The 26818-nt window shown below is 42.9% G+C and overlaps 2 protein-coding genes across 25 annotated transcripts in view; one reads left to right on the forward strand and one right to left on the reverse strand.

Annotated features, from left to right (window-relative positions):
• The first annotated feature begins 670 nt into the window (after positions 1-670).
• On the forward strand, positions 671-10411 carry TEX47 (testis expressed 47). 4 transcript variants are annotated; one of them, XM_065560299.1, is made up of 7 exons: positions 671-942; positions 2462-2531; positions 5407-5510; positions 6715-6779; positions 8254-8455; positions 8938-9097; positions 9483-9576. In XM_065560299.1, the coding sequence occupies exons 1-7, from the start codon at positions 820-822 to the stop codon at positions 9494-9496; spliced, it is 738 nt and encodes a 245-aa protein (XP_065416371.1). In that variant the 5' UTR covers positions 671-819; the 3' UTR covers positions 9497-9576. The 4 variants fall into 4 exon arrangements, with proteins under 4 accessions (XP_065416371.1, XP_065416374.1, XP_065416373.1 ...); XM_065560298.1 differs by lacking the exon at positions 9483-9576 and adding an exon at positions 10072-10411 and having other exon boundaries at positions 672-942; XM_065560302.1 differs by lacking the exons at positions 8938-9097; positions 9483-9576 and adding an exon at positions 10072-10161.
• Positions 10412-11857: 1446 nt separating this feature from the next.
• The window catches only part of ARHGAP17 (Rho GTPase activating protein 17), a 73858-nt gene continuing 58897 nt past the window's right edge, over positions 11858-26818 (reverse strand). For 2 of the 21 annotated variants that reach the window (XM_005288922.5, XM_065560291.1), the window contains 9 exons: positions 26730-26811; positions 25894-25974; positions 24860-24973; positions 24344-24435; positions 24042-24198; positions 22472-22714; positions 20154-20323; positions 19068-19685; positions 11858-12780 (listed from right to left, as the gene is read on the reverse strand). In XM_005288922.5, coding sequence (XP_005288979.2) covers positions 12650-12780; positions 19068-19685; positions 20154-20323; positions 22472-22714; positions 24042-24198; positions 24344-24435; positions 24860-24973; positions 25894-25974; positions 26730-26811 — 1688 coding nt within the window. In that variant the 3' untranslated portion in view covers positions 11858-12649. Of the gene's footprint in view, positions 12781-14686; positions 14925-15319; positions 15369-17839; positions 17888-19067; positions 19686-20153; positions 20324-22471; positions 22715-24041; positions 24199-24343; positions 24436-24859; positions 24974-25893; positions 25975-26729; positions 26812-26818 lie in introns of all 21 variants that reach the window. The other 19 variants (XR_010591230.1, XR_006175113.2, XR_006175112.2 and 16 more) reach the window with 19 other exon arrangements.

A 26818-nucleotide genomic window follows, 5' to 3' on the forward strand; every position in this document is an offset into this window, starting at 1 on the left:
CGGTAATAAAAACTCAGCGCGGTGATAACAGGAGTACTAAAGAATCACTTCAGCATTGCAAATAACTGGGGCTCGAAGGCAGGGCCCCCCCTTTGCTCCAACAGCCCGAGAGCCTGCGGGTGAGTGTCTGCCCCAGGCACCAGCTCCCGTCGATGCAGCTGCTGCGGGCTGAAGATGAAGCTGGTCAGAGACAGCAGCGGGCCGGGGGCTGATTATTTCCCTTGGCAGAGTTCAGCCGGGCCCCCGCCCCACACGCCGCTGCGCTCCCGTCCCTCCAGCCCCCGCTCTGCCCCACACGCCGCTGCGCTCCTTGCCCCCGCCCTGCCCCACGCGCCGCTGCGCTCCCGCCCCCCCCCCTGCCCCACACGCCGCTGCGCTCCCGTCCCCCCCAGCCCCCGCCCCACACGCCGCTGCGCTCCCGTCCCCCCCAGCCCCCGCCCCACACGCCGCTGCGCTCCCGTCCCTCCAGCCCCCGCTCTGCCCCACACGCCGCTGCGCTCCTTGCCCCCGCCCTGCCCCACGCGCCGCTGCGCTCCCGTCCCCCCAGCCCAGCCCAGCCCCACACGCCGCTGCGCTCCCGTCCCCCCAGCCCCCGCTCCGCCCCACGCGCCGCTGCGCTCCCGTCCCCCCCGCCCCCGCTCTGCCCCACACGCCGCTGCGCTCCCCCCGCCCCCGCCCCACACGCCGCTGCGCTCCCGTCCCCCCAGTCCCCGGGGCAGCTCCTGGCCCGAGCCCCGCTCCCCGCGGTGCCGGCAGGGGGCGCCCCACGCCGCGGGGGTGGCGGCACCGGCGAGCTGAGGCGCTGCTGGGCCCGGCGCCATGTCGGGCGCCCGCCCGTCGCGGGGGAAGGGGTCGGTCCGAGCCGAGTCCCTGGTGCCCGCCCCGCTCCCGCGGAGCGACCTGCTCAGCGCCCTGGAGGAGAAGCGGCGGCTGCAGCTCAAGGTGCGGGGGGCGAGAGGAGATTGGGCAAGGGGGGGGAGATTGGGGGAATGCGGGGGGGGGAGGGGGAGAGAGGTGGGGCGCTGGGGGAGGGGAAGGGAGGTGGGCAGTTGGAGGAGGCTGGAGGGAGGGGGAGAGAGGTGGGGGGCTGGAGTAGATTGGGGAATGTGGGGGGGCAAGAGGAGGGGGAGAGAGCTGGGGGAGGCTGGGGGGCAGTTAGAGGCGGCTGGGGGGAGGGGGAGAGAGGTGGGGGCTAGAGGAGGCTGGTGGGCAGTTGGAGGAGGTGGGGGGGGCTGGAGTAGATTGGGGAATGCGGGGGTGGGATGCGGAGGGGGGGAGAGGTGGGCAGTTGGAGGAGGCTGGGGGGAGGGGGAGAGAGGTGGGGGGCTGGAGTAGATTGGGGAATGTGGAGGTGGGGTGTTGGGCAATGGGGGGGTGGAGGAGTGGGAGAGAGGTGGGTGCCTGGAGGAAGGGGAGAGAGGTGGGGAGCTGGAGTAGATTGGGCAATGGAGGGGTGGAGGAGGGGAAGAGAGATGCAGGACTGGAGGAGGCTGGGGGGAAGGCCGGGTGGTGGTACAGGTGGCAGCGGCGGCGGGGGGGGGGCTGTCCTCCAGCTACTGCTGTTTTTGTCAGAGGAAGCCGGCCAGCTGTCGCCCCACAGGCAGTGGCCCGTCCCTGCACCCCTCTCGAGCTCCATCCCTAGACTCAGGCTTGTCCCCCCCGCACCCACACATGGGGCCCATAGACCACCTTACATCCTCAAGCCATGGGTCTCTGCTCTGTCCCACACCCTCTTCGCTGGAGCCTGTTGGCTGGCACCATGCCCAGCCAGGCCCTTGACTCCCTGCTGCATGGTGCAGAAACAAGGCCCAGCTCATTTCTAAGTCACTCCTCCATGGTGCCTGTGAGCCTTAGTGGGGGCTGGAGTCACCACTTGGGGTCTCCGAGTGGGGACCAGTAAGTTTTGCAGAGAGATGCTAGATTCATAAATTCATGCACCAGCTATTGCTAGGTCTCTTTCTTTGCAGTGCCATTTTGCTCCCCCAGACACAGCTTTCTGAAACGGAATTGTTTAGCCAAACGGGAGAAAGAGCCTGATTCTCTCCATGTTATGACCTTGTGCAGTCATTTACCCCTATGCAAGACAGTGTACAATGCCACCAGGCCAGACTAGCAGTGGATTGCAATTTGCACCCATCTTGCACAGGGATAAATGACTGCATGAGGGCTCCTAGGTAGGATGGTAATACAAATAAGTTGCAAGATGGTGGCAAATCAGCTCCTAAAGAGTCTGGATTCCTTTCTGTTCCCACCTCTTCCCCACCTTTGCTGTGTGACTGTGGACATGTTACTTCTTTCCCTTCTTTACAATGTAGTTGTTAGGCTAACTCCAGCAATGTTTATGAAATGGTCAAATACTTGAGTGCTCCACAGGAATGTCTCATAGTACACAGTTAAAAGCGATCAGTGCCAGGGAACAACAGCTTTTATGTAAACACATCTGGTTTTCTTTCCTGGCTAGAAGTTCCTGCTGCACAGGTTATTTTTTGTTGCCAAGCTATCAGAGAGAGCAGACAGGCGAGACATTACAGGTACAATAATATCTTTTCATCAATCTGCCTTTTGACTATTTTAACTTGTAAGATACTTGCCTTGGGGATGCAGACTCTGTAGGTGAGGAGTAGCAGAGACATTTCAGGGCTACCCAGCAGAAACAGCAGCTCTCCTGGATTCTGTATAGCTCGTTTAAAAAGTGAGGATAGAGTTCCCAATACAGCTTTAATGACAAACAAATGTATACTTAAATAACCACCACTTCAGACCTGGCAGGGGAGAATACACCAGTCTCTTTGGATCCTATAATAAAGCTAAACTGCCTTTAAGGTAAGTCCAGATATGTTGCTGATGCTGAAAGGAATCAGTTATATGACCACCACGACCAGGTTTATTCACTGATGAAGTAAGTAGAGGCTGGTAGAACAAAGCTTGCTGTACAAATACATTTCTCATTTATGCCAGTATTATAAATGATAAATTCTTCTTCATACCTGTCCCCTAACACCTAGAGCAAACCTGTGATATCAGATAAAAGACATACTTTTAAAGTGCAGTTACCTGTTTCCCACCTTCACAGCCCTTTCTTCCTAAGTCCACAAACTCTCAGTGTCATGTCTGTTATTGTCAGCCACACACCAGTGTCATGCCTGAAGAGGACCTGAATCCATTGTTTTCACAGCTTCATCCCCAACAAGAAAAAGATGAGCACCGTGACCTCACTTTATTTTGAGGACAAAGGAACTAAGTATTGTGAATTAAGCAGCACCACTTGGATTTAAATCCAATGCAGCGTGTATGTAGAGGGGGCAGGGATGACTGCAGTATGTGTTAAAAAAAGACAGCAGCCTTTCAACATTCCCTTTTTGTTCGGTATGACAAGCGATAAATACGAACAGTTAAAAAAACCAACCTCAACACGCAGATTACTTCATAACCCAAACTGGAGAAGAAGTGTGTGAAAGTAGTTGAGGTTTCTTCTGCTATCACACCATGGGACTGGTTTTGGTGATTCATTAAATCATTTCTTCTCTACCTTTACAGTAAGTGGTGATTTTTCAGTTACACACCAGAGGGAGCTGGCTTTGTCCTCAAAGAGATCAGACTTGGCATGAACTCAAATAAAATATGGAAAGTAGCAGTTACTGTGATGCATTCACATTGGTGTAACAGTTGAAGATTTATGCTGCTATGGTCAGGGACAGCCCCTAGATGTCAGCCTGATCACCCTATTGAGCAGGTCTAATTCCATACCTGGCATTTTATTTTTTCCTCCTCTTTCCATTTTTTCTGTTAAGCATCCGTCCTAAGCTGTAGCCACTACACAGTTATAGCAAATGTTTAATACAAAGGGTACACAACCTACAGATAATGGACTGGCAATAAATCAGTAGTCTATTTACAGTGTGGAAGTACAGATGAACCTACCATCTGGTTAGATACTAATGCAATAAAAAGTTATCACTTGTCAAGAGTCCTTGCTTAGTACTAAATACAGGAGCAAATGCGGGCAATAAGCAACCCTGAAGGGAATGGGGAGATCTTTATTTTCAAAGTAGGAGACTGATTCTGTGACCTACATTCAATTATGACTGTTTCTGTTAAACCAAATGATTAGTGTATAGAGAATACCTTGATGAATGAGCATAAGATGGCCATACTGGGTCAGATCAAAGGTCCATCAAGCCCAGTATCCTGTCCTCTGACAGTGGCCAATGGCAGGTTCCCCAAAGGGAATGAAAAACAGGTTATCATCAAGTGATCCATGCCCTGTCACCCAATCCCAGCTTCTGGCAAATAGAGGCCAGGGACACCATCCCTGCCCATCCTGGCTAATAGCCATTGATGGACCTATCCTCCATGAATCTATCTAGCTCCCTTTTGAACCCCGATATAGTACAGGCCTTCACAACACCCTCTGGCAAGGAGTTCCAGAGGTTGACTGTGCATTGCATGAAAAAATACTTCCTTGTGTTTGTTTTAAACCTGCTACCTATTAATTTCATTTGGTGGCCCCTTGTTCTTGTATTATTTACTTTCTCTATACCACTCATGATTTGATATACCTCTATCATATCCCCCCTTAGTCACCTCTTTTCCAAGCTGAAAAGTCCCAGTCTTCTTAATCTCTCCTCATACGGAAGCCGTTCCATCCCCCTAATAATTTTTGTTGCCCTTTTCTGAACCTTTTCCAATTCCAATATATCTTTTTTGAGATGGGGCGACCACATCTGCACTCAGTATTCAAGGTGTGGGCGTACCATGGATTTATATAGAGGATGCAGTAGTTATTGGTGCCATTATCAAACAGCTACACATTTAGCTCCAAAAGCCAGAGGCAAGGATTCTTATCCATGTGCATTTGTAACACTCCCACAGATTTATTTCTAAAGCATTCCCAACCCGTATGGCCTTTGGGTGCTGCACAGTTAAAAAAACAACCACAACAACAAAGACAGAGCTAAGCATTCAATGCAACAATTGTTAGGGGAAATTCTGGGCACTCTTTGCTACATGCCTCAGCTAATATACCAAGTACAACAGTTTTGGGTGCATCATGTTAAGATTAAGCCTATTGCTGAAATCTTATATTAATTATATTAGCCACTAATCAATCTGATTAGCTGGCCCCAATTTTACTGAATATGATACTTGAGCAAAGCCAATTTAAAAAAATCTAGGAGTCTTGTTTCTTCCCTGCATAATTGGGTCATGTGCGTAAAGGAAGAGAATAGACTCCCAAGCCAATGACTATTTTTAATGTTTCTTAGATTTAAGGAGTCAGTTCATTCACCTAGTTAGTGATGGCCTGTGACAGTAGTGAGTATGGTATAGGGTGAGGTGAAATGCTAGTTTTCTGAAGTTGTGCACTGTATTCCCATGTGACGGCCAATCCTGTGTTTTTTAAATAAGGTTACCATGAAAGACTGTTTCAGAACATATTAAAATACCACCTAGGAGAACCAGTCTCAGGTCTACTTCTCCTCTATCCCAGCTCCATTCTTCATATACTAGAGGTAGGTTAAGTAAAGCTCCTTGAGTGATAAATTCTGTAAGCTTGGGCCTCCCACAGCGAAAGCTGGATTCTTGTGCAAACACCCCGGGTTCTATCTGCCCAACCATCCCTGTCGACCCTGCCTGATGGAGTGAATGTAGCGCAAAGCAGGCTCTAAGGGTGTCGTTCATTTAAGGCTTTAAAGAAAAGGACTAGAACCTTAAAATTAGGGCTGTCAAGCAATTAAAATAATTAATTGTGATTAATCGTACTGAAACAATAGAATGCCATTTATTTATTTATTACAAATATTTGCACTGTAAAAATGATAAATCATATTTTCAATTCATCTCATACAAGTACTGTAATGCAATCTCTTTATCGTGAAAGTGCAGCTTACAAATGTAGATTTTTTGTTACAGAACTGCATTCAAAAAATAAAACTGTAAAACTTTAGAGCCTACAAGTCCACTCAGTTCTACTTCTTATTCAGTCAATCGCTAAGACAAGTTTGTTTACATTTACGGGAGATAATGCTGCCTGCTTCTTGTTTACAATGTCACCTGAAAGTGAGAACAGACATTTGCATGGCTCTGTTGTAGGCTCTAAAGTTTTACATTTTTATTTTTGAATGCAGGTTTTTTTGGTACATAATTCTACATTTGTAAGTTCAACTTTCATGATAGATATTGCATTACAGTACTTGTATGAGATGAACTGAAAAATATTTTTTTTTACTGTGCAAATATTTGTAATAAAATAATATAAAGTGAGCACTGTACACTTTGTGTTCTGTGTTGTAATTGAAAACATCCAAAAATATTTAATAAATTTCAATTGGTATTCTGTTGTTTTAACAGTGCAATTAAAACTTCAATTAATCGCATGAGTTAACTGCGATGAATCGACAGCCCTACTGGTGGGGTTAGTAACCGAGAATCAATTGTCTCTAGGACTGTCCATGTTGTTCCAATCTATTCAAGTAGTACCCCCAATTTGCAATTCTGAGTGAAGAAGGCAGGACAACATTCGCTGTAGAGTCCATCCGTACCAGAGGGAATAGTGCCCCCCACCCCACCTCTGGCTGAGCACTTGAACTTTCCAGTGCTCCCACCTCAGCATCTAGGATCCAGCTCATCATACACCCATAGCATCTGATCAGTTATTTTTATATTCATTATTTTTTAAACTGAACCTTTGTAACAACCTCACTTTTTCCTTTGCAGTCCTCCAGCGGCACATTATATCATATCCTCCAAGATCTAGCTTCTCTCCAAAAGCAAGGCTCCAGGTAAGCGTTTCAGAAGAGCTCAAAGAAACCAGCTCATGTGGAAGTGAATTTTAATGCAGGAATGACAATGAATGTGTTAGGGTTAAAACTAACATTTAGTATAATTAGTATAGAGAAATAGCTTAGTATTTCCCCCTGCTGAACACCTAGAGACCATGGGTTGGGTTACATTTTGAGTGTGAAAAATATTTTCCTCATTTATATTTATCATCTGTATTTATCCTTCCTTGTTCTTCAAGTGCCATATGATTCTTTCTTTTGCAAGGAGGAATGGCTCTTTTCCTCCTCTTCAGTCTCCCATACAAAACTGGATAGGTGGCAATGAGTACCAAGAAAGTTGGCAAACCCCTCCATTGAAATTGCTCTGATTTGCCTTGGACTTTGCAGTTCTCCTGCCCTCTGAGAGCCCATGCCTAGCATTTAATTTGGCTGTACAGTTTCCAAATTCTGCTTTGAACAAAACATGTTTTTAGATATAGGTATGTCATTGTGTACCCTACTAGCTACTGGGAGGCACCTCCTGCTGGCAATTAGCTCTGCCTACTTCAGCACCCCCTTTCTTCTCTTTCCTTGTTGCAGCTCTCCTCCCACTCAGTCGCAGCATGGCTGCTTTGTGACTCAGACCTCCGCCCAGATCACTGTTTTTCCCTCTTCAGGGAAGTGGGTGGGGGTCTTTCAAAGTCTTTTACCACCAACAGGGTCATGCAGTACTCACACCCACTGCCCTGACTGGGTCACTCCCACAGTCTTGCCATTCAATACCTCATGCTGCTCTGGGTTCAAGTCTATGACCCTCAACAAGCAATAAAGGTGTGTGTCTACATCAACTTTACTGGTGTCACCCACCATGCATCTTCTCCTTTACCTCAGGGAGCAGGGCTGCAGGCTTCCTCTCTGCTGCTCCCCACACAGTTGCTGCCCTCCTGGCTTTAAAGAAGCCCTGCCTGTTCCCTCACTATTGGGTGTCCTTCTAATTAGCTCCCTCCACATGGCTAAATATCCCCAATTCACAGCTTAATTAGCTGATTGAGCCCACCTGGCCTAATTCAGCTCTTGCAGTGGTAGTGTGGAGAGTACACCCCAGCACAAGATGCAGAACAGGAGACAGTATGAACATGCTGAAAACATCTCAGGCCTTTGCTTTCATTTTGTAATTGGCTGCTGGTGTAGTCAGACTCATCAGGTGCATAAACTTCTACCAATCAAAACCACACCCCACAAGATATAATTACTCTTCAAGATAAGAATCTTAACATGTGGGCGGCTAAGACCACCATATCAATAGTTAGATCCAAAATGGAGCTAGGTGATCACTAATATAGGCAGGAAGTTTAAATTAAAAATAGCAATGGGTCCATATGATGCAAGCAATCAAACATTGCCAGTTTTTGAAATACACCATGTCTGGTCAGAAACCTTTTATCTGTACAGAAGAATGATGGAATTCAGACTACAGCTAACTTTCTTCACTCAGTGCTTTGTTACAGGAAATTAAGATTTTAGTGGTGTCGCACAACATCCCAACCAGGCTCTTCCTGCAGTGGTATGTCACAATGGTGACACTGCCTGTGACCTACCTAGAAGATGTGACACAGTCGCAGTCTGCAGAAGAGGTGGTCACTGAATGTCTTACGCTCCTCCTCAAACTGGGAACATACCTTTCAAAGACTTTCAAGGTGAAACTTACATTAAAATATAAATGTTTAAGTTCCTATTCTAAATTAACCTTTTTTCAAAACTGTATGAGTTTACAAATGCAAATAGGTGCTGGTTTATTCTCATCTTGCTACCGGCCTTTCTCCTTTGACTCTAGAATGGTGTAGTGAGGGGAATGAAGAACACACTCATCTTTTATTTCAAACCTCTATCTTCCAAACTACACTGGCTTGTTTGGTGAAGCCACTGGTTACACCTTTGCAGTCCATCATTACTGCATTAACAAGCTGAAAAGGGTCCAAATTTCATTACCCTCTAAATTCTGGTTACCCAGCACAGTCTGCGCCATTGTTCTAAACAGAGCAAGTATAACACTTGTAAATAGGGAAGATAAAATCAGGTGCGCTTCTTTTGGCACATTCCCTTAGTTGGGGGATAGGAATGTCATGGGTAACATAAAAGTCTAACTGCACTGAATACTATTATTTTATTTCACACACAGGTGAGCAGTAAGGGACTGGGTGACAATCTACACACCCTTGTTCCAGAACTTCTAATCCCAGCAGAAACAATTAACTACTTGTTCAAGGCAAAAGAATTTATGAGTCCAGAAGCATTTCTGAAAATGTATAACAATCCTTTACAGCCTGCCATGGCTTCAGGTACTTCTGCAGTTACAAAGCAATTGGTTGGGATGCATTGTTAGGGGGCAGGGTTAGCGTTTTATACTCTCTCTGGAACCAAACTTCTGGCTCACATAATTGTTAGCATCCCTAGACTTTCACCATGAGTGTACCTATTAACAAGAGATTCCTTCCCTGTTAAGAACACTTCTAAATACATAGGGGTATGAGTCATGGTTGCCTTTTAAAGTCATTCCATGAAGTCACCACCTCATCTGAAACTATTTAATATTGTCCTTTCACAAGTACAGTAATGAGCTTTTCATTCCAGTTGCAGCATGTGATTGTGTGCCTGAGGCACACATGATTAGAATCTTGGCCTGATGCTTAGTCTTACTGGTAACACCCTCTCCTCCACTTCTAGGGGCGGGCATTTAATGCGACCCTCCAACTGTGCATAGGGTGGGGGGAGGAGAGAAAAGAGGGCAAAACTGTCTTAGAGGAAAAATCAGAAGGTGCTTTCACAAGAACTGTTGCCCATTTCGTTCATGCAGGTCTCTGCAGTTGTCACCAGGCTGCTTGGGAGGGGCAGAGCTACAATCTAGACAGTAAAGGTTGCTAGGAATGCAAGCTGCTTTCCTGAAAGGAAGCTCAAGGCCTTTTCTGCTCTATGTGGGGACCAGTCAAGCTAAGTAGATGGGGAAGCCTTACTCCTGAACCTATATTAGAATAAGCTTGTTTTCAATCTGGCAGACAAAGCCATTCGGAAATGCATCATTTCTATCCCCCTACAGTACCAGAGGGTTGCAGGACTGAAGTGTAACCTGCAAGGCCTATAAGAGGTAGCATGTTCCCCCAATTAACCCTAAGGGCAAATCTGATATTTTGACTAATATGGACTAGTTGGAGAGTTGGAGGATGTAGGGGTTAAAGAAATCACTTTCAGCAGCTTGTATGAATATTGGCTCAATTCCATTTCAGTGATTAAGGCTTTCATCTTTTCTTCCTCACAGAAACTGTGTGGCCTACCCCTTGTCACTTGTATCCCTGATACACCCGACTAAAGTACGTCCTCCTTAGCATTATGTCATGTTTTGGTCATTTACAAAACACACACAGAATTCAAGGGGGCCTTGAAGGGTAACAAAGTGACCAAGCTACCATGAATGCTGGATATACTTGTCTTTTAGAGACAATACACTTTTAACCTGACATTCTTCCTGGAGACCAGTGGAAGTATGAAGGAGGAGCTTCTATGCAGTAGGAGAGGGTCAGGAAGAGGGCTTCAATGTAAGTCATATGTTATCTGCCATATAAAATGTGAATAAATAGACTTTCAAGGACAGTGTGAAACTATGGAATGTGACTATCCCTGTGCATGAGTTAAACCATAACATTCAGAGGCAGGGTCAAATCGATATGAGTAGCACACGAGCTTGTATACAAAAGAATACCAATTATGACTATCATACAAGTGTGATTAAAGGACTAGAAAACAACCTCAGAAGATTGGAAAGAGAGAAGACGGAGGGGACATACAACACTTTTCATGTATGTAAAAGGTTGTTACAAGGAGGAGGGGAAAAAATCATTTTTCGTAACCTCTGAGGATAGGACAAGAAGCAATGGACTTAAATTGCAGCTAGGGAGGTTTAGGTTGGACATTAGGAAAACCACCCTGACAGTTAGGAAGTTTAAGCACTGGAATAACTTGCTAAGGGAAGTTGTGGAATCTCCATCACTGGAGATTTTGAAGAGCAGGTTGAACAAACACCTGTCAGGGATGGTCTAGATCAGGGGTAGGCAACCTTTCAGAAGTGGTATGCCGAGTCTTCATTTATTCACTCTAATTTAAGGTTTCGCGTGCCAGTAATACATTTTAACGTTTTTAGAAGGTCTCTTTCTATAAGTCTATATTATATAACTAAACTATTGTATGTAAAGTAAACAAGGTTTTCAAAATGTTTACAAAGCATTTAAAATTAAATTAAAATGCTGATCTTACGCCACCAGCCTGCTCAGCTTGCTGCCAGCCTGGGGTTCTGTTCACCTAGGCCCGCAGTGGGCTGAGCAGGGCCTATGGCCAGGACCCCAGACCTGGAGGGGAGGGGGGTGTTTCAGGGGTCAGGGCAGAGGGCTGGTGTGTGTGTGTGGGGGGGTTCAAGGGTCAGGGCAGAGGGATGGGGTGCTCGGCTCGTGGGGGTGCTCCCAGCCCCCTGCCCTGAGGGGATCATTCAGGGGGCTGGAAGGGATATGCCATGTTCCACCCCCTTCCCCACCCCCTATACAGAGCTGTGTGCATGTTGTTGCTCTTCCCCCTCCCCCTTGCTAGGGCCATCAGCTGATTGGCACAGGGACAGAGGAGGAGGGGGAAGAAGGAGGGGGGGGGGGAAGCTTGGCTGCCCCAGGACCAAAACTTCTGGTTCCTGCCCCCACAAGGGAGAGCAGTGGGCAGGGAGCTGCATGCCACTCAAAATCAGCACGTATGCTGTAGGTTACCGACCCCTGGTCTAGATAATACTTAGTCCTGCCATGAGTGCAGGGGACTGGATGACCCCTAGAGATCCCTTCCAGTCCTTTGATTCTGTCTCTTGCATAGAATATGAAAGATACACCAGTTGAGCTCTCAGCCATACTTTCCCTGGTTGAGTAATTAATAGGCACCAGGCCTCAGATGTAGCCACTTTAAAGAGTAGCAGTTAAAGCTCAGCATTGAAGTCCTGGTGTGTTTTCAATGGATCACAAAGACGCAATGAGAAGTTAGTTATATTTGGATACTGGAATAAATAGGCCTTCAAATGACGAGAGAGAATCCTTTAATTTTATAAATGCTCACTCAACTGATGAATCCAAACAGATGTTCAAAATTCTTTCAAAATTCAACCAATTCAAATGAAAGCATAAACATTTCCACCGTTTCACCTTGAAACAGTTATGAATTTCACATAAAAAGCAGGTATGGTTAATACACATAACTATGACATACAGATAATGGTCAGTACTTAAAGTAGCAATAAAATGGTTAAAGATACAGTAAGTTTCTTTCTACCATATGACAGTCCTTCAAGGCACTGAAATACATCCACAGTTTTGACAGGTGACTGATAACCAGCAGTCACCACCAGCACTCTGGCATTTTTTTGGTTCATACTTTAACAAAAGTCTGCAGCAAGTCAGTGAGGGAAAGTCTCTTGCAAGGCATCTCCTTTTGAATATAATGTCTAAGAACTAGGAACAAAAGTAACAGTGACATTAACTGGGTTATTTCCATACATGCACTTTAAATAGTAACTGATGCACTACTTTTTATTCTTGTGGGGGTTCTGCTAACGCACGTGTATTAGCAGCAATTAAGCTTCCTACATAAATTTCCACAGTAATCAACTCTTCCCATCCAGGATTTTTGAAACCACTGTCAAGACACAGATCATTAAACTTCTTCTGTATGGTTAAATTGCCTTACATGTAAGTAGAGCCTTCAGACAGTTCCGCCATATCTTCAAAAAAGCTTTTCACTGTTAGGTCTTGATTTGCTACTTTTCCATGTGGACAGAAAGGTTTTTTTAAAAGTTTTGGAGTATTTGGTTTCTTTTACAGAGCAGTGCTTTCTGTATCATTGTCAACATTAAGCATTAGATGGTTGTGCAATTCCTTGCTTGCAGACTCTGTAGGAAGCTCTGAAGAGAGGCGCCTAAGTGGTTCTTGAACATTGGAATTGGAGTCTACAAAAAAAGGAGAAAAATGTAAAGTGTACAGTGTCTGGACACTCATTAGATCTCAGGTATATTTCCTTATAAACAAAGGGAAAGGAACAGATCCAGATAGGACAACAGTTTAACAGAGGCTTTGCAAGTTCAGGGCCTGCATATGCACACACAAGCCACTTCAGAAAAGTGGAATGAGGTTTGGGTAGCTCCTCCCAGCCATCCCCATCATTGTCACCTGCCTGACAGAAACAAGCTAAAAAAAGAACTGAACATTTCAGTGTCAAATTACACTGCCATGTAAGATTCCCAGCTTCTGCTGTAGACACCCACTCTGGAGGAAACCAGAATAAATTTTGCATCTATAAAGAGTATTAGTCAAATATCTCCCCCTTACTTGTTAAGTAACAAACATGCATGATATCCAGGGGAGGTGTCTATTACAGGTAGAAGAAGAAACTATTTCAAATCAACATAAATGGTCCCAAGAAAGGGTTGGGTTCAGCTTCTTTCCCCTGGCCGGGTAGGGAACATCTTGTAGTTTGTGTTTGATCAATGACGGGAGAGTTTTGTTCTGGCCCAAGCATCTAGAAAGTGACAGGGGGGATCTCAATCTTGCAGTTCTGGTGGTGTTGGGAACAGGGCAGAAAGCCAGGAAGAACAGCTAACCATTTGAATGAAAGCTTTCACCTCCGAGTTTCGGAAAGTAACCAAGTGTTCATAATATGCCACATACACTTCAGCTTCTCGAGACACAGATCAGTTATTTATTCCTCTGGCTCGGAGAGGCAATTTTAAACCCCCTTGAAGAGCTCAAAGATACAAACACTAAGCCTCAAACAGAAACAATGGGTAAGTATTATTTGTTTTACAAATGCATAAATGGAAGATCTGGGCCCAGGGATTGTCAGTGGCAGAGGTGGAATTAGAATTTAGTAGGAGAACTCCTGCTCCTTCCCCACTTTAGCAACAAATCAAATTTATGTAAATCTTTGCTCAAGGGTGGTAGGAAAAAACAGCCTGGAAAATCCAAGTTACTGCAGTGATGTTGCTGTCTTTGTAGGTGGAGTCCCTAAATCAATACCTCAAAGGCCCTATGCGGATAGCTTTTTGCAGAACGCTTAATCAGGTCCTTACCACATGAAATCATAAGATCCCATGGCCCTTTCTGTAATAGGATTCCAATTTACATAACTTTCATCTTACTTAAATTCACTATGTAGATTCAACCAGTAAGTTATGCATTTCCTTCTCTAATTTTTGTACTAGGGTGTTGTGAGAAAAAACCCAAAACATATACCATCCATAAAGTGGCTGAATTTCAGTGGTAAGTGAAATTGTACCTTTTTAATCCTTCATTCCAAAGCTCCTAAACTGTTAGAAATAAGGATAATAAAGGTACAATAAAAACCTTCCAGATTTTAGAACAAGCAGCATGGTAAACAAAGATCTATTTTGGTGAACCACCACTAAAAAAAAAGTTAGATTTCTTCTTGTTTCCAGGGTAGAGCAAAACTAATTTTTGTTTAATACTGAAATAAAGAGATTACAATTTTAAGAATTTTTTTTTTTTAAAAGGAACTTTGAAGTCTTAGTAAGTCATACACGTTCTTATACTGCCATCACCACGAGCATTACATACTAGACTCAAATGCCAGTAAAGAGACAAGGTGGATGATGTAATATCTTTTATTGGACCAACTTCTGTTGGAGAGAGAGACAAGCTTTTGAGCTACACACAGGTCTTCTTTCCCACACCTGAAGAAGAGCTCTGTGTAGCTTGAAAGCGTCTTTCACCAACAAAAGTTGGTTCAATGAAAGATATTACCTAATCCATCTTGTCTCTCATATCCTGGAACCAATACATTTACAGCACTGCAAGTTACAATTAAAGACATTCCAAATCCATCTTAGTATTTTATACCTTTTAAAATTCAGACTGCAGGGACGAACAAAGTTTTTTTTAAATGGCAGGGGCCTTGGAAGCATTTACACACTTAGCATCTTACACTTTCTACAAATTTAGTACTATTGAATTTGCAGTAGTGGTTTAGTATTCCAAGAGGTTTTTTTTGCAGAATCATCTTAGACTGTGTCGTAACCTCCAGGGGAAGGCATGGGACAGGAGCGCTCCTCATCACTACTTCATTGTGAAGGACGGACTAGAAAAGGGAGGGTGACCATTAACAGGAGGATAACGGGGTAAGATTTTTTTTTTTTTGCTACAACAGAAAAACAATAGTAAAAAGGCACAGCTTCTTCAAATACAACACAGAATAGAGATTAAAACCCATCTATGTTACGATTCCCATTAAATAAAAAAGTAAAATAAGATATGAGACATTAGTGATGCGAAACGAACTACATTCTAGCCTTGAATGCATTTAGTATTTGTTAAATTTAGGGCAAGCATAAAATAGAAGAGCCATTCTTTTTGCATGCTATATTAATCGGAATGTAAGCAAGCGGCGTTATGGTGACAGGTTAGTAGTGGCATTAGTGCACATTCAGTCATGAACTAGCAATATCTTTGGCCAATCAAATGCCTTTTCCTTACCATTAAACTTTCCAATTTCAGTTCACATTGAATAATGCAGGTCAAACATCTAGATTGTTTAATAAAATTTTCAATTAGCATTTAGAGCTAATTACTTTACAACCATTAACAAGATTTGAAGAGTTACTCAAATCTAAAGCATGACTAAGGAGTTGGTATAACAAACACCCTGCAGCTTTTCAGGGGTTACAGTTCAAATGTCAGACATTTATTGCTAGTTTTAATTCAGAGTTCCATAGTTTCAGCTTGTGAGAGTCTGGTTTTCCCTAGTATGCTATTTATTGTTAAGCATAAAGTTAAAAGACAGCCTATATACACATGGATCAGTTAAAAATATTTAACAACGGAGCCAATTCATGAAAGCTACAGCAGCCCAGGGGTCTTTAAAATAAGTGCTTTTAAGGTGCACCTGTAATAAGAGTAACTGCTCCGTAACTTTTAAGTAGTATGATGTTGGGTGTTAGGTTAAGGATGAAATTTTATCTTCCACCATAGTCTGTATGATTGTCTCTTTAGTCTCCAAACAGTGGATGATCCTATCCTAGTGTGACTTGCAAGGGGTAAACCTGAGCATTGAGATTCAGCCTTTTCTCCAAATTCCCTAACTTCCAGGAGATTTCTTGAATGTATTGTTAGATGTAATATAGAAGCCAATAATAGAAACACTCCTGCTTTTCCCTAGTCATGTAATAATGCCAGTAAAGTTCTTGTACTCTTGCTTACATCAGAGCCACTATCTGGCTGGTTTGCTAAAGCTTGCTCACTAAAGATTAAATTACTTTAGTACTTGTGGCCTTAAACTTTTCCAGTCTGACACTGTACAAATGGCATCATTTGAGATACAGTTGGCAGAATCAGCCCCTGGATACATTAAGGAAATATATGGATCAAATCAAACACTTTAGTTCTGCTTTAAGTGGCTTCTTTTACTAAACAAATGGAATTTCCCAGCACAGACTTGCAGGAGTGTTGTATGGTGACTGATATAGCCACACCTCTCAGCTGCGCAGATTGCTGTACTCTGTTGTGATTAAATGATTATTCAAATGAGGCAATGTTACAACAGATAAGTACATTCCTGTATTCTGAATGGCTATTATCCAAAGAGGAGGGATTTGCCTAATGACATGGCTATTCCTAAATAACCCTACGGGATTGACCTGACTAATAACACTCAGTTTTTAGCTGTTTGCCAGCAACAAAGCCACTACCTCAGATAAAGCAGGAAACTCCATGTATATGGAAAAATACACCAAAGCCCAAACAAAATGAGGTAGTCAAATTGCAGAAACCAACATTTGGGAAAGGAAGCTCGGCCCTTCCTCCCTGCCCGACACATCAGGGTGGCTCTTATCCCCAGCATAACTCACTGTCAAGCATGCTGCAAGAATCCCAGCCCTCAGCACTATTTTCCCAGCTCAATTTGGAAACAGAATTTTGCTGTTATTCTGGAGAGATTAATGTAGCTGACCTTCCATCACGCTCCTGCTCTTCACAGAGGACAAAAGATTAAAGCCCTATTTAAAGCTGTTCACTTTACAGCAGTTTGACAGCCAGTTTAGTGGTAGTTTCATTTAGAAATTGCAATTACAATTAAGCTTCTCAGTACAATATTAATTGTAAGTGCACTGTCTATAAATCCTGTAATACCCACGTCCTGGGGCAATCAACTCAGGTATAAAGAACAAGGAGTACTTGTGGCACCTTAGAGACTAAAACTTATTTGGGCATAAGCTTTCGTGGGCTAAAATCCACTTCATCAGATGCATGGAGTGGAAAATACAGTAGGAAGATATGTGGCCTCAGTTTATTCAGCCCACCATAAATTGTTGCCTCAAAACAGATAGCACCTGTAAGCCATTACATTAGGCAACTGTCAAGTTTCTAAACAACCTATTCTTTGGACAGCTTGTAGTTGACTAGAGACCTGTTGCACCATTAAGGAGGCTAGAGAGCTTATAGAACGCAAGTACAAACATGCCAGAATGCAAAGAGATGCTGCCAGTAGCTTTTCTGCATTGGGGTTTAGTTCATGAACACTGTGCGCTTTAGATGAGTAAGTTCCAAGCAGTTAAAATCCAAATAATCAAAATCCTAGGGTAAAAGCTGCATTAGAATCAAAAGATGAGTGGCAAAGTTTGCTTGTGCTAACTCCCAACTCTTCAGTTTGGCAAAAGTTAACCGAGGGGAACAGACATTTAAAATGGGCACTATATGTCACTTTAGACTCCAGAAGTGGTAGTTCTGGTAACAGCTGCGCTACGTTTTTAAGTGTTAATTATTTGCATGGTTTTACGAGGTACACTTTGAGGATTCTTTTAAAAAAAGCTTGCAAGTGAATATCAAAATGAAACATGGGTTCTAATGTCTGTTAGGAACTGGATGGCATGTGTGATAATGAGATAGTGCTAATTTGACAAAAGCACACATTTTAAAGCGCATGAACAAAATAAAGCTACAGATAAAACAGCTGCGCAGGAGCATTTGTAGCTATATTGCAGGGTTTTGATCAGTACAAACCTTATTCGCAGTAACCTTCCCCACCTGTGAAGGCATCACGGGGTAGAGCTATTAGGTAACAGAATATAGTTTGCATTCCAAACAAAATTAGTCTTTATTCTAGACAGCTGAAGTGTCATTGGAAAGGATTTTAACCATTAACAAATAAGCAGATTTAAAAGCATTAGTCTTTTATGTTCACCACCTTTCCTTTTTAAAGTGTCTAAAAAAGTCCGACTTAGCAGGAAGACATTTCAAAAGTGCTGGGTTTTGTGACTGATGGTTACATTTTTCGTCAAGATTTAAATTCATTATTACCACCTATCATCTCTAAAATGCAGACTCACTGTTCCTGTGGGAGCCTGCAAATAACCACCTTGTGCCCCAGGAGGGTCTGTCTACACTGCAATCAGAGGGGTGACTGCAGCATGTCTAGACATACCCAAAGTTAAGTGTGATCTAACTAGCCTGAACAATAGCAGTGAAGCCACAGCAACACAGACCAGACGTTTGAATAGATTCCCTGGGCCCCAAACGGGCTTGTGTAGCCCATGCTGCTGCAGCTTCACTGCTATTGTTATTTGCATCTCTGACTGCAGTGTGGACATACTTGGAGTAGCATGGAATGTTATGCTGCAATACAGAGATGCATATTTATACCAGGCCATGGTGTTCAAACACAATTAGTGATTTTGGGTGCCGAATTTGGAACATCTTAATGGGGGCCTGATTTTCACCCTCTGAAAAGTCAGGTCCATTAACATTGTGTCAGGGCTCACAAAGGCATTTGCCACTTCAGAAATCTTGGCTTAGAATATGTGCTTAATATGTTCTCCTTGGCTAGGCCTCCTCTCACTTCAAAATATTTGCAATTTCTGCAACTGGTGCCTACGTAATGGTGGCTGCCATGATGTGAAGAGCTTGGGAAAGCCATTTAAAGTTGAGTCCTATAACAATGCTCTGCTGTCAAGGCTGGAAAACATATTTAAAAAGTAAATCACATTCATTCTTATAAGAACAAAAAGTTCTCTCCATGGAAAATGCTGGACCGTTCTCTGCAGAGACTTTGTATACCAGAATATACAGGTCAAGCATTTTAACAAAATAAACCCAGTAAGTTAATAACTTAACTGAGCTTGCTTTTCATATTTCACCAAAGAAGGTTCATCAGTATATTTTAACTTGATGATTCCCCAGCCCCAAAATATATTATATGTATGCTACAGCATACAAAGAAGAATTCACTTACCAGTTATTATTTTGGAAGCAGTCTGAGTGGGATTTGTAAGAACACTGTCTCCAGATGAATGAGAAGCAGGAGGATGAGGTGGTGGGGGAACATTAGGTCGGTTCCGGGGTTTTGGTACTGGCTTTGGTCTCGGTAACGTACCAGTCTGAGGAGGAGAATGAGACTGCGAAGTTTCTTGGGTAGACGACTGCAGCGGAAATAGTGCTGAGCTAGCATTGTGTTTTCCTAAAGGAGGCGTATCAGGTGGCGTTGGAGTCTGAGGAGGAGTACAAGATGGCTGTTCAGGTCCATATTCGCCACTAGGTACAGCAGGCGGAGAAGATACTTGACTATTTAGTTTAGGGTGCAGTGGAGGAGTAGCCTGTGTTGGGGGCTGTGGAGGTGGGTGGTTCGGAGCTTGAATTGGGGAGAGGCTGCTGGAGTATCTCCGAGGTGCAGAAGCCTGGGAAGAGGTGGAAGTCTGGACTGCCCCAGGGTTTGTAGGTTGACCAGGAGGAGAAGGACTTCTTGTGGGTGGTTTTGGAGAGACAGAAGGTAGTTGAGCTGCTGCGACAGAACCATGGTTTCCTGGCTGCCCAGGTGGAGGTTTGGGAGGTGCAGGTGCAGGCTTTTTAACAGCTTTGAGAGACATTGATAAGAATATATTAGTTACTATGTACAGCTGAAATAAAACCTTAAAATAAGGGAATGAGTAACATCATTTAAAATGCCCAGACGCTTTCCAGTTGAAATTATCCAGGCCTACTACTGCTGTAGTTTCATATTGGTTACCAAGAAATGAAGACAAAGATGATTAATCAGCAAACTCCTGCCTGAGTGATACCACTGTACACTGTTGGCAGCATCGCAGTATTCTTCAGACTTGTCCATGGTAGCACACTCAAGTTTAAGTAGGTTTTGGTAAAACACATTGTTGAATTATTGGCTTGAGTGGAGAATTGGTCCATCCAAATAAACCAGGAGTGCAATAACTGACAGCGATCCCAGAAAACGGCTACTTGGGCAAGCACCCAGCTGAGAGAGGTCAATATTTTAACCACAACAATTGTTTAAGAAATGAGTCTAGCAAACAAGAACCCAACATACCTCGTCTCACTGCGTGGGGGCTGGGACCAGCAGCATTCTGGGGTTGACTAACACAAAGCTGGTTAGAGCTACTGGATGACTGTGGCTGGTTCTGCATAGTGCTTAAGTGCCCACCATTTCTCACGGGCGGAGGAGTAGTTGAAGCTGCAGTGTCCCTGGGCTTTGAGGTACTGAAAATTTAAAACACCTGAATCAGAAGTTGCTTTTGATATACCTCTTCCCCCAGATGTACTGCACCAAACTCATGGGCTTACACCAGAAACAGGTAAATTCCAGATACAGGTGTCCGAGTCATGGGAAACAGATTCCTGTACTAAAATGGTATCTGAAGGGATTCTGAGTTACAACTGAAGTAACGAGACTGTGCATCTTGAGAGCTGCCATGGTCAGCTGTCCACTTCGAGCTGGTCTACACTTGAAACAGTAGAGCGGCACAGCGGCAGCACTTCAGCGCAGACACTACCTATGCTGATGGGAGGGACGGTGTAAATCCACCTCCCCAAGAGGAGAGAGCGCTGTCTACACAGGGACTTAGGTCAGCTTTAAAATGCCGCTCACAGGTGTGGATTTTTCACACACGATGTAATTAAACCAGCTTAATTTTCTAGCGTAGACCAAGTCTTAGTCTTAAGCGTGCCCTGCTGACTACGTTTGATATAGTCTCACCAAAACAATGATCTGGAGTACAAATAAATCTATAGCCAGCCTTGCATGATTGCCGGAATACATATTTACATTAATTACTGTTCTAACACCGACTGTATTCGCTCTGTGTTGAAGAGGAGTTAATACATTTAAGGCTGGTTCATCAGACTCCCAACTTGAATGTTCATGGAAAACACTTGGATTACTCTCAAAAATCTAGGCATTGAACAGGGCCGGAGGAAGAGTGAAGCCACCAGGGCATAAGGACAACAGGACAGGAAGAGAACCAAGGAGTCTGAATGGTTTGTGTGGAGTGCAGGTTGTGGGGAATGCATTTCCCCCTAATCCATGTCCTTCCTTCCCACACATAGGCAGTTTACTTCTCCTGCAATTCCCACACCATATACTTGCCTCACAATAAAAAAAAAAAAAAAAAAAATTTAAACTCTATGCCTGATCATTTTGCCTGCATGTTGTACATTCCTCTCCCCGGTTGGTATTGTTAGATTGTAATCTTGAATTTGGAGAGGGTATTGGCTTTTACAAGATCCAACGCCACTGAAGAATTCATTAACACTCACAAAACAAGAAAGCTTTTGTGTAGATAAATTTAGGTAAGAAAAACTATCAGTACATTCTCTTAAAGGCAGAGAACAACCCCTTCTATACAGCTGTACTTCTGAATCCATTAGTACTGTCCTTGATTGCTAATAGCTTGGGTGTAGTTCATGTTTTCAGAGTTAGAGATCTTGGGCATTGTTAATTTAGGAGAGTTAATCCATTATGATCAGATCTGCAAGAATGTCACTTGGGGAACAAAAGTGAAGTAAAGTGCAACAAAGTTACTGATCTGAACCAATCCAGCAATGGCACCTATGGCCTGTTTTACTTTGTGGGAGGTTGCCTAAAAGACTAACCTTCTCCAAACTTCACTTTAAAATGGTTTACCAGCTCTCACTTGGAGGAACCAGGAGAATACCAAAAGCGAAGTGTTACATTAACCCTAGAGGGTGAAAAGGAATGGGCAAATCTATTGTAATTAGTCTCCGGATCAAAATATATAGTGACTAGCAAAAAAGCAAATGATTGCATAGAATTTCAATAGCAGTCAAGTGGTGAAAATCTAATATACCATTGTGCCAAAGAAGCTGATGCCAAAGAGTGATAAATTGACTTCTGACTTGCTGTTTAAGGGTTAAGATTAGGTCTGTTCCTTGCTAGCTAACACACTTGCTAATGAAAAGCAAACAAGACATGAATCTAGATCACTTAACAGACATGACCAAGACAAGACTTACAGGCTTCTAGTATTGCCACTGAGTTTCTTAGTGCTTTCAGCAATAAACTGAGCCTGAGTTTTGAAGATACTTCCAGGATTATGAGTTGAAGAGATCAATCAACAGAGGGCAGCTGAGTATACTGATGGAGACTTCTTGAAAATTCTCATGTTGTAAGACAGATTTTATAGTAATTAACTTCAAATTAAAAAGAGAAAGATGCATCATCATCTCTTGTATGGTGCTTTTTATCATACATCTCAAAGCACGTTACAAAAAGGGAATGTATATTCAAGTTGGATGGTAATACCCTGTTGATTCATTTATACTGACAGAGACCAGTTTGTTGCTGAAGCAGCCTGTTAAGCCACTGCCAACAGAAGCCAGACTTCTTACCTGACATCCTCATTTCCTTGACTTTGTAAATGTTCTGCTGTGCCAGCAAAGGGAGCAAAAGTTGCACTTACTGGGCTGGTTTCAGCCACAGAACCCTGTGAGTGCTGGTCTGCTACAGTCTGAGCCAGCATGCCAGCCTCAGGAGGTGGAAGTGGTGGCTGGAAAGCTGGGGATGTGTGCTTTCTAGTTATAGTGCCACCTCTCCGAGGAGTCACTTGGAAGTCCACAACCTTGACACCAAAGCTAGAGAGAAGAGAGAGTGAACACACACCATGCAGGCCAACTCCAGATAAATAAAGCCAAAGAGCAATATTGCATGTTACAACTCAGACAGCAACCCATGTTGCTTAGCATGCACAAAAGCAACAAGGAAAGCTTCACCTTTCTCCATATAACACCACTGTTGTTAAGACATGCAACACAACTTGACTTATTCACACAGAAGGGTAAACTAAACATCAGTGGGATGGGCTATTCAATTACAAATTGAAGACACACATTGATGCAAGTGAGATCTGAGTGCTGAGTAATTTTACCACACTGGTAAATATATACAAATTTCCTTAGACACCAGGGTATCTTCAGACTTTGTGCATTAGGTGTTTCACAAACTTTTTAAAACGGTATCTTCAAGTCTCCAGATAGACTTCAAGATAAACATTTATTTACTAAAGAAAGGCTTATACACATTTGCATGGTTAAAAGCATGAAAAAAGAAAGGAAACTACTACCTTATTTAACTATGGATAAACTCGGTCATTCCAACATATGCCATTTTAAAAAGCTAACACGGCATGTTCTAGAAATATTTTTTTTGACATGGTTAAAATCCACTAAAACAAGAAAGAATGAACCTTGAATTGATTCTCTTTTTCCCCTCCATCAATACTGTTCACCACATGACAGCAGTAGGGAAATCTAGTATACATTTGCGATAAATAAAGTAATTTGCATGCGTCTAACCATAGTTAAAACCAAGGTAACAATTTAATATTTGCACAAGGAGTTAGAACAGCACATCCCTTAAATACGGATATGAAAAACTGATAACAAATGCACTACATGTTATTGTATGGGGGTAAATACAGCACATCTGCCATGGGATACTGTACCATCATCAAATCAGAAGTCTTTTATCATGAAGGCACCAGATAACACCACTTCAGCCTGTGGTTTTAAACAGAAGCCTTGGAACATTCAAAAGTTAAAGCAATAGATACTTTCAAATGTACTTTTATTTTTAATGGATTTTGAGACCTAAAATCTAGGAGTTGGGAATATTGTAAACAGAAGCAGTAATTATCTGCTTGGCTTTTATCATGCAGAGAGCATAACTTGAAGTAAATGCCAGTACGTTACCTTTGACCCTTCCTCAGGCTGCAATAATATGAGGGGAAATAAATCACGCACGGGTTATCTAGGAGTATTTCCATAGAATTCCCCTTCTGACCACAATTTTTAAGTTTTATTTTAAGATGAATACGAAACATGTTAAATTACAACCTCCTCAGTGGTTGGGAGTTCTCAGTGTGTGCTAATGGCTCTAAAAAATGACAGGAGCTAAACATACCCTTCCTTCTTCAGCAAATCGCCTTCCATTACAGCCATGCTGACAGGCCTCTTCCTCTCCAGTGTCCCCGACTCAGACTCACTCCCAAGTTGTGAGGAGTGATTGGAATTAGTGGCAGGTAAAGCAACAAATGCTCCAGATACATTAAAATCCACATCTGGATGAAGACAGATAAAGCCTTGTAAGACATGTATGTACACAGAAGCAGTGCATCAACATTTTATATTCCTAATTATTTAACAGTGTAGGAATACCATGGAACTAGTATTGACAGAATTCCTCCCATCACTGCAAGTCTTTACCTTCAGGGAAGAACCAGTCTGCATGCTGAATTATTGGCTCTATAATTGCTACCACATGGACAGAAGTTGCTGCTGCCATTTCAGCAAGAGATCTGTGGACAAAATTCAGAAGATCGTGATCTTAGATACAGACACCTCTTTCGAAGCTAAAAATACTGTTTTCTTCATTTTGCATGCCGAAAGTTGTGAATTAAACGAGTGCCACTACACAATTACTGCCACATAAAAATAATAATAATAATAATAATCAAGCACAGGCTTTTTCCAGAATATTCTAGACTTCCACAAAGTGCATGGAACGGAAAAATTCTGAAAACTACACAGCCTTTATGCTACTAGTCTGTGTGCAATTCATAATGTTTGCTGGAGGAAGAGAGCAGACATGCTCCTGAAGTCCCACCCTTTACAATTCATTTCTCAACAACTTGTTTAAGACCTTTTCAGATCTTGGGTAAGCACTTATAGCTGTATTCCTATTCTTTACTGAAGATACAATTAGTAACAGAACCAACTTACCCTTCAGTCTTTGCCCATAGCAAGTTGGGGCCTAACACTATTGCAATGTTGCTGGGTGTCATTTTGTTAATGTCACTGTTCTGTGCAAGTGTTGCTAGGAATTTGATTAGATACCTACAAAGAATGAATCAAGTCATTAAACAGTTATGGTGCCAACAGTTCACTACATACAATGCTCTGCTAGCACATGACTGCTAATAGTTGCTGTCTCATTGGAGGGGATGCGGCTAACTGGAATCACAGATTAAACATTTCAAAATCAAGCTTCCAGAAACTCCTAAGGGTGACTGGTAAAAATGGGACTAAAATTTCATGCTTAGTACTTTGCTACTAATTTTCTTCCATTTCTTTCCAATTAATCAATGAAAATTGAGTTTACTGAGAAAGTGACTAATAGTTGGAAAATACCTTCCATCTTAAGCATGGAAGAACTAGCATGCCTTCAAAAACTTTAATAGATTTACAGCAAAAACTAGAGTATTGAGGTTAGAAATATCATGCACTAGGGAAGCACATTAAATAAAGACAAAATACCATATTACAGTAAACATTTTCCTGTCATGCACTTAAGACTACTCAGATAACTTGTTTTCCCTGTGTTTCACTCTGAGGGTGAAATCAGCAAGAGGGTTAGCTGCTTAGGAAGAAGCCAGGTGCAGTGTCTGAGCTTGGGAAGTTCTCAAGGAAAAGGAATACTATGTGAAGTTGAGAAACCTTACATAGTGAGTGTTGGTTTATGTAAGGCACCACTGGAGTGAAGCTACAGAAGTTACACTACTGTTCTATGATCAGTCCAGGGTGTTAGAGAGTAGGGAACAATTCTACAGGACCACACTTCAAGGAATTAATAAAACTGAATGGAACCATCAACAGTGACACTAAGGCACTTGATAAAACAAAATGTCCCTTTACAATGCTAATTGTACAGACCAGATCAAAATGCGTATCATTATTCATCCTAGCCTTGAAACAGGTTAGACTTTTTAGCATTGAAACTGTAGTGCTAAAAATTGTAGCAATTGTTCTTAATGTACCTGAAATTAGCTAGGTTAGGCTTTGGCAATCTTTTACAAATTTTCCATAATTCTTGCAGCTTTTTGTCCTGGTCCTGTATGCTGTGGGGAAGAGAAATTTTAGATCAGCGAACAGAATTCCTTCGGCTACCAGCAAAGGAAAAGCAGAGTCTATAGGCTTCCACCTATGTATAATTATCCTCTTGCCTCTGCATTCACTCATTTAATAACTGCTCTGAATCCCTTCATTAACTCTGCTTGTAATAGGCAATGCCCTTTGCACATATCTCACAGTGTGTAACCAAGAGTCTGAAGTAGTTTAATACTCAAATGTAATGTAAGCTGTTTTACTTAAATATATTTTAATGCTTTTAAAACCAACTCAGGACACTAATGCACAAAAGTTTGAAGATTAAATTCAGCACACAAATATTTACTAGCTGGAGTTGAAAGCACAAAGGTGTAAACCTGTGACCTTTTCCATAAGTTCATTTTTCCTCACTTAGGGTACGTCCAGACTACCCGCCGGATTGGCAAGTAGCGATCGATCTATCGGGGATCGATCTATCGCGTCTCGTCTAGACGTGATATATCGATCCCCAAACGCGCTCCCGTCGACTCCAGAACTCCACCAGGGCGAGTGGCGGTAGCGGAGTCGACGGGGGAGCCGCGGCAGTCGATCTCGCACTGTGAGGACCGGAGGCAAGTCGAAATAAGATACATCGACTTCAGCTACGCCATTCCCGTAGCTGAAGTTGCGTATCTTACATTGACACTGCCCCCAGTGTAGACCAGGCCTTAGTAACACAATTCAGTGCACACATTTCTTGGCATATCCAGATTTTAAGCGCTCTTACTTTGCGGCTTGCGTCCATTCTTCATACAGACTGTAGGTCATTAAAGGTTCAGGCAACTCTCGTAAATAAGACTTCAGGGCACCTGCAAG

The sequence above is a fragment of the Chrysemys picta genome, chromosome 10 (genome assembly GCF_011386835.1).
Source record: "Chrysemys picta bellii isolate R12L10 chromosome 10, ASM1138683v2, whole genome shotgun sequence".
In the NCBI taxonomy this organism is placed as follows: Eukaryota; Metazoa; Chordata; order Testudines; family Emydidae; genus Chrysemys; species Chrysemys picta.

What these genes read in the sequence shown, in the direction of transcription:
- TEX47 (XM_065560298.1), top strand. Translation starts at nt 820, where the DNA reads ATGTCGGGCGCCCGCCCGTCGCGGGGGAAGGGGTCGGTCCGAGCCGAG. An exon ending in AGCGGCGGCTGCAGCTCAAG is followed by an intron (nt 943 to 2,461) that starts GTGCGGGGGGCG and finishes TTTCCTGGCTAG; the next exon opens with AAGTTCCTGCTGCACAGGTT. An exon ending in CTCCAAAAGCAAGGCTCCAG is followed by an intron (nt 6,780 to 8,253) that starts GTAAGCGTTTCA and finishes TTCTTCACTCAG; the next exon opens with TGCTTTGTTACAGGAAATTA.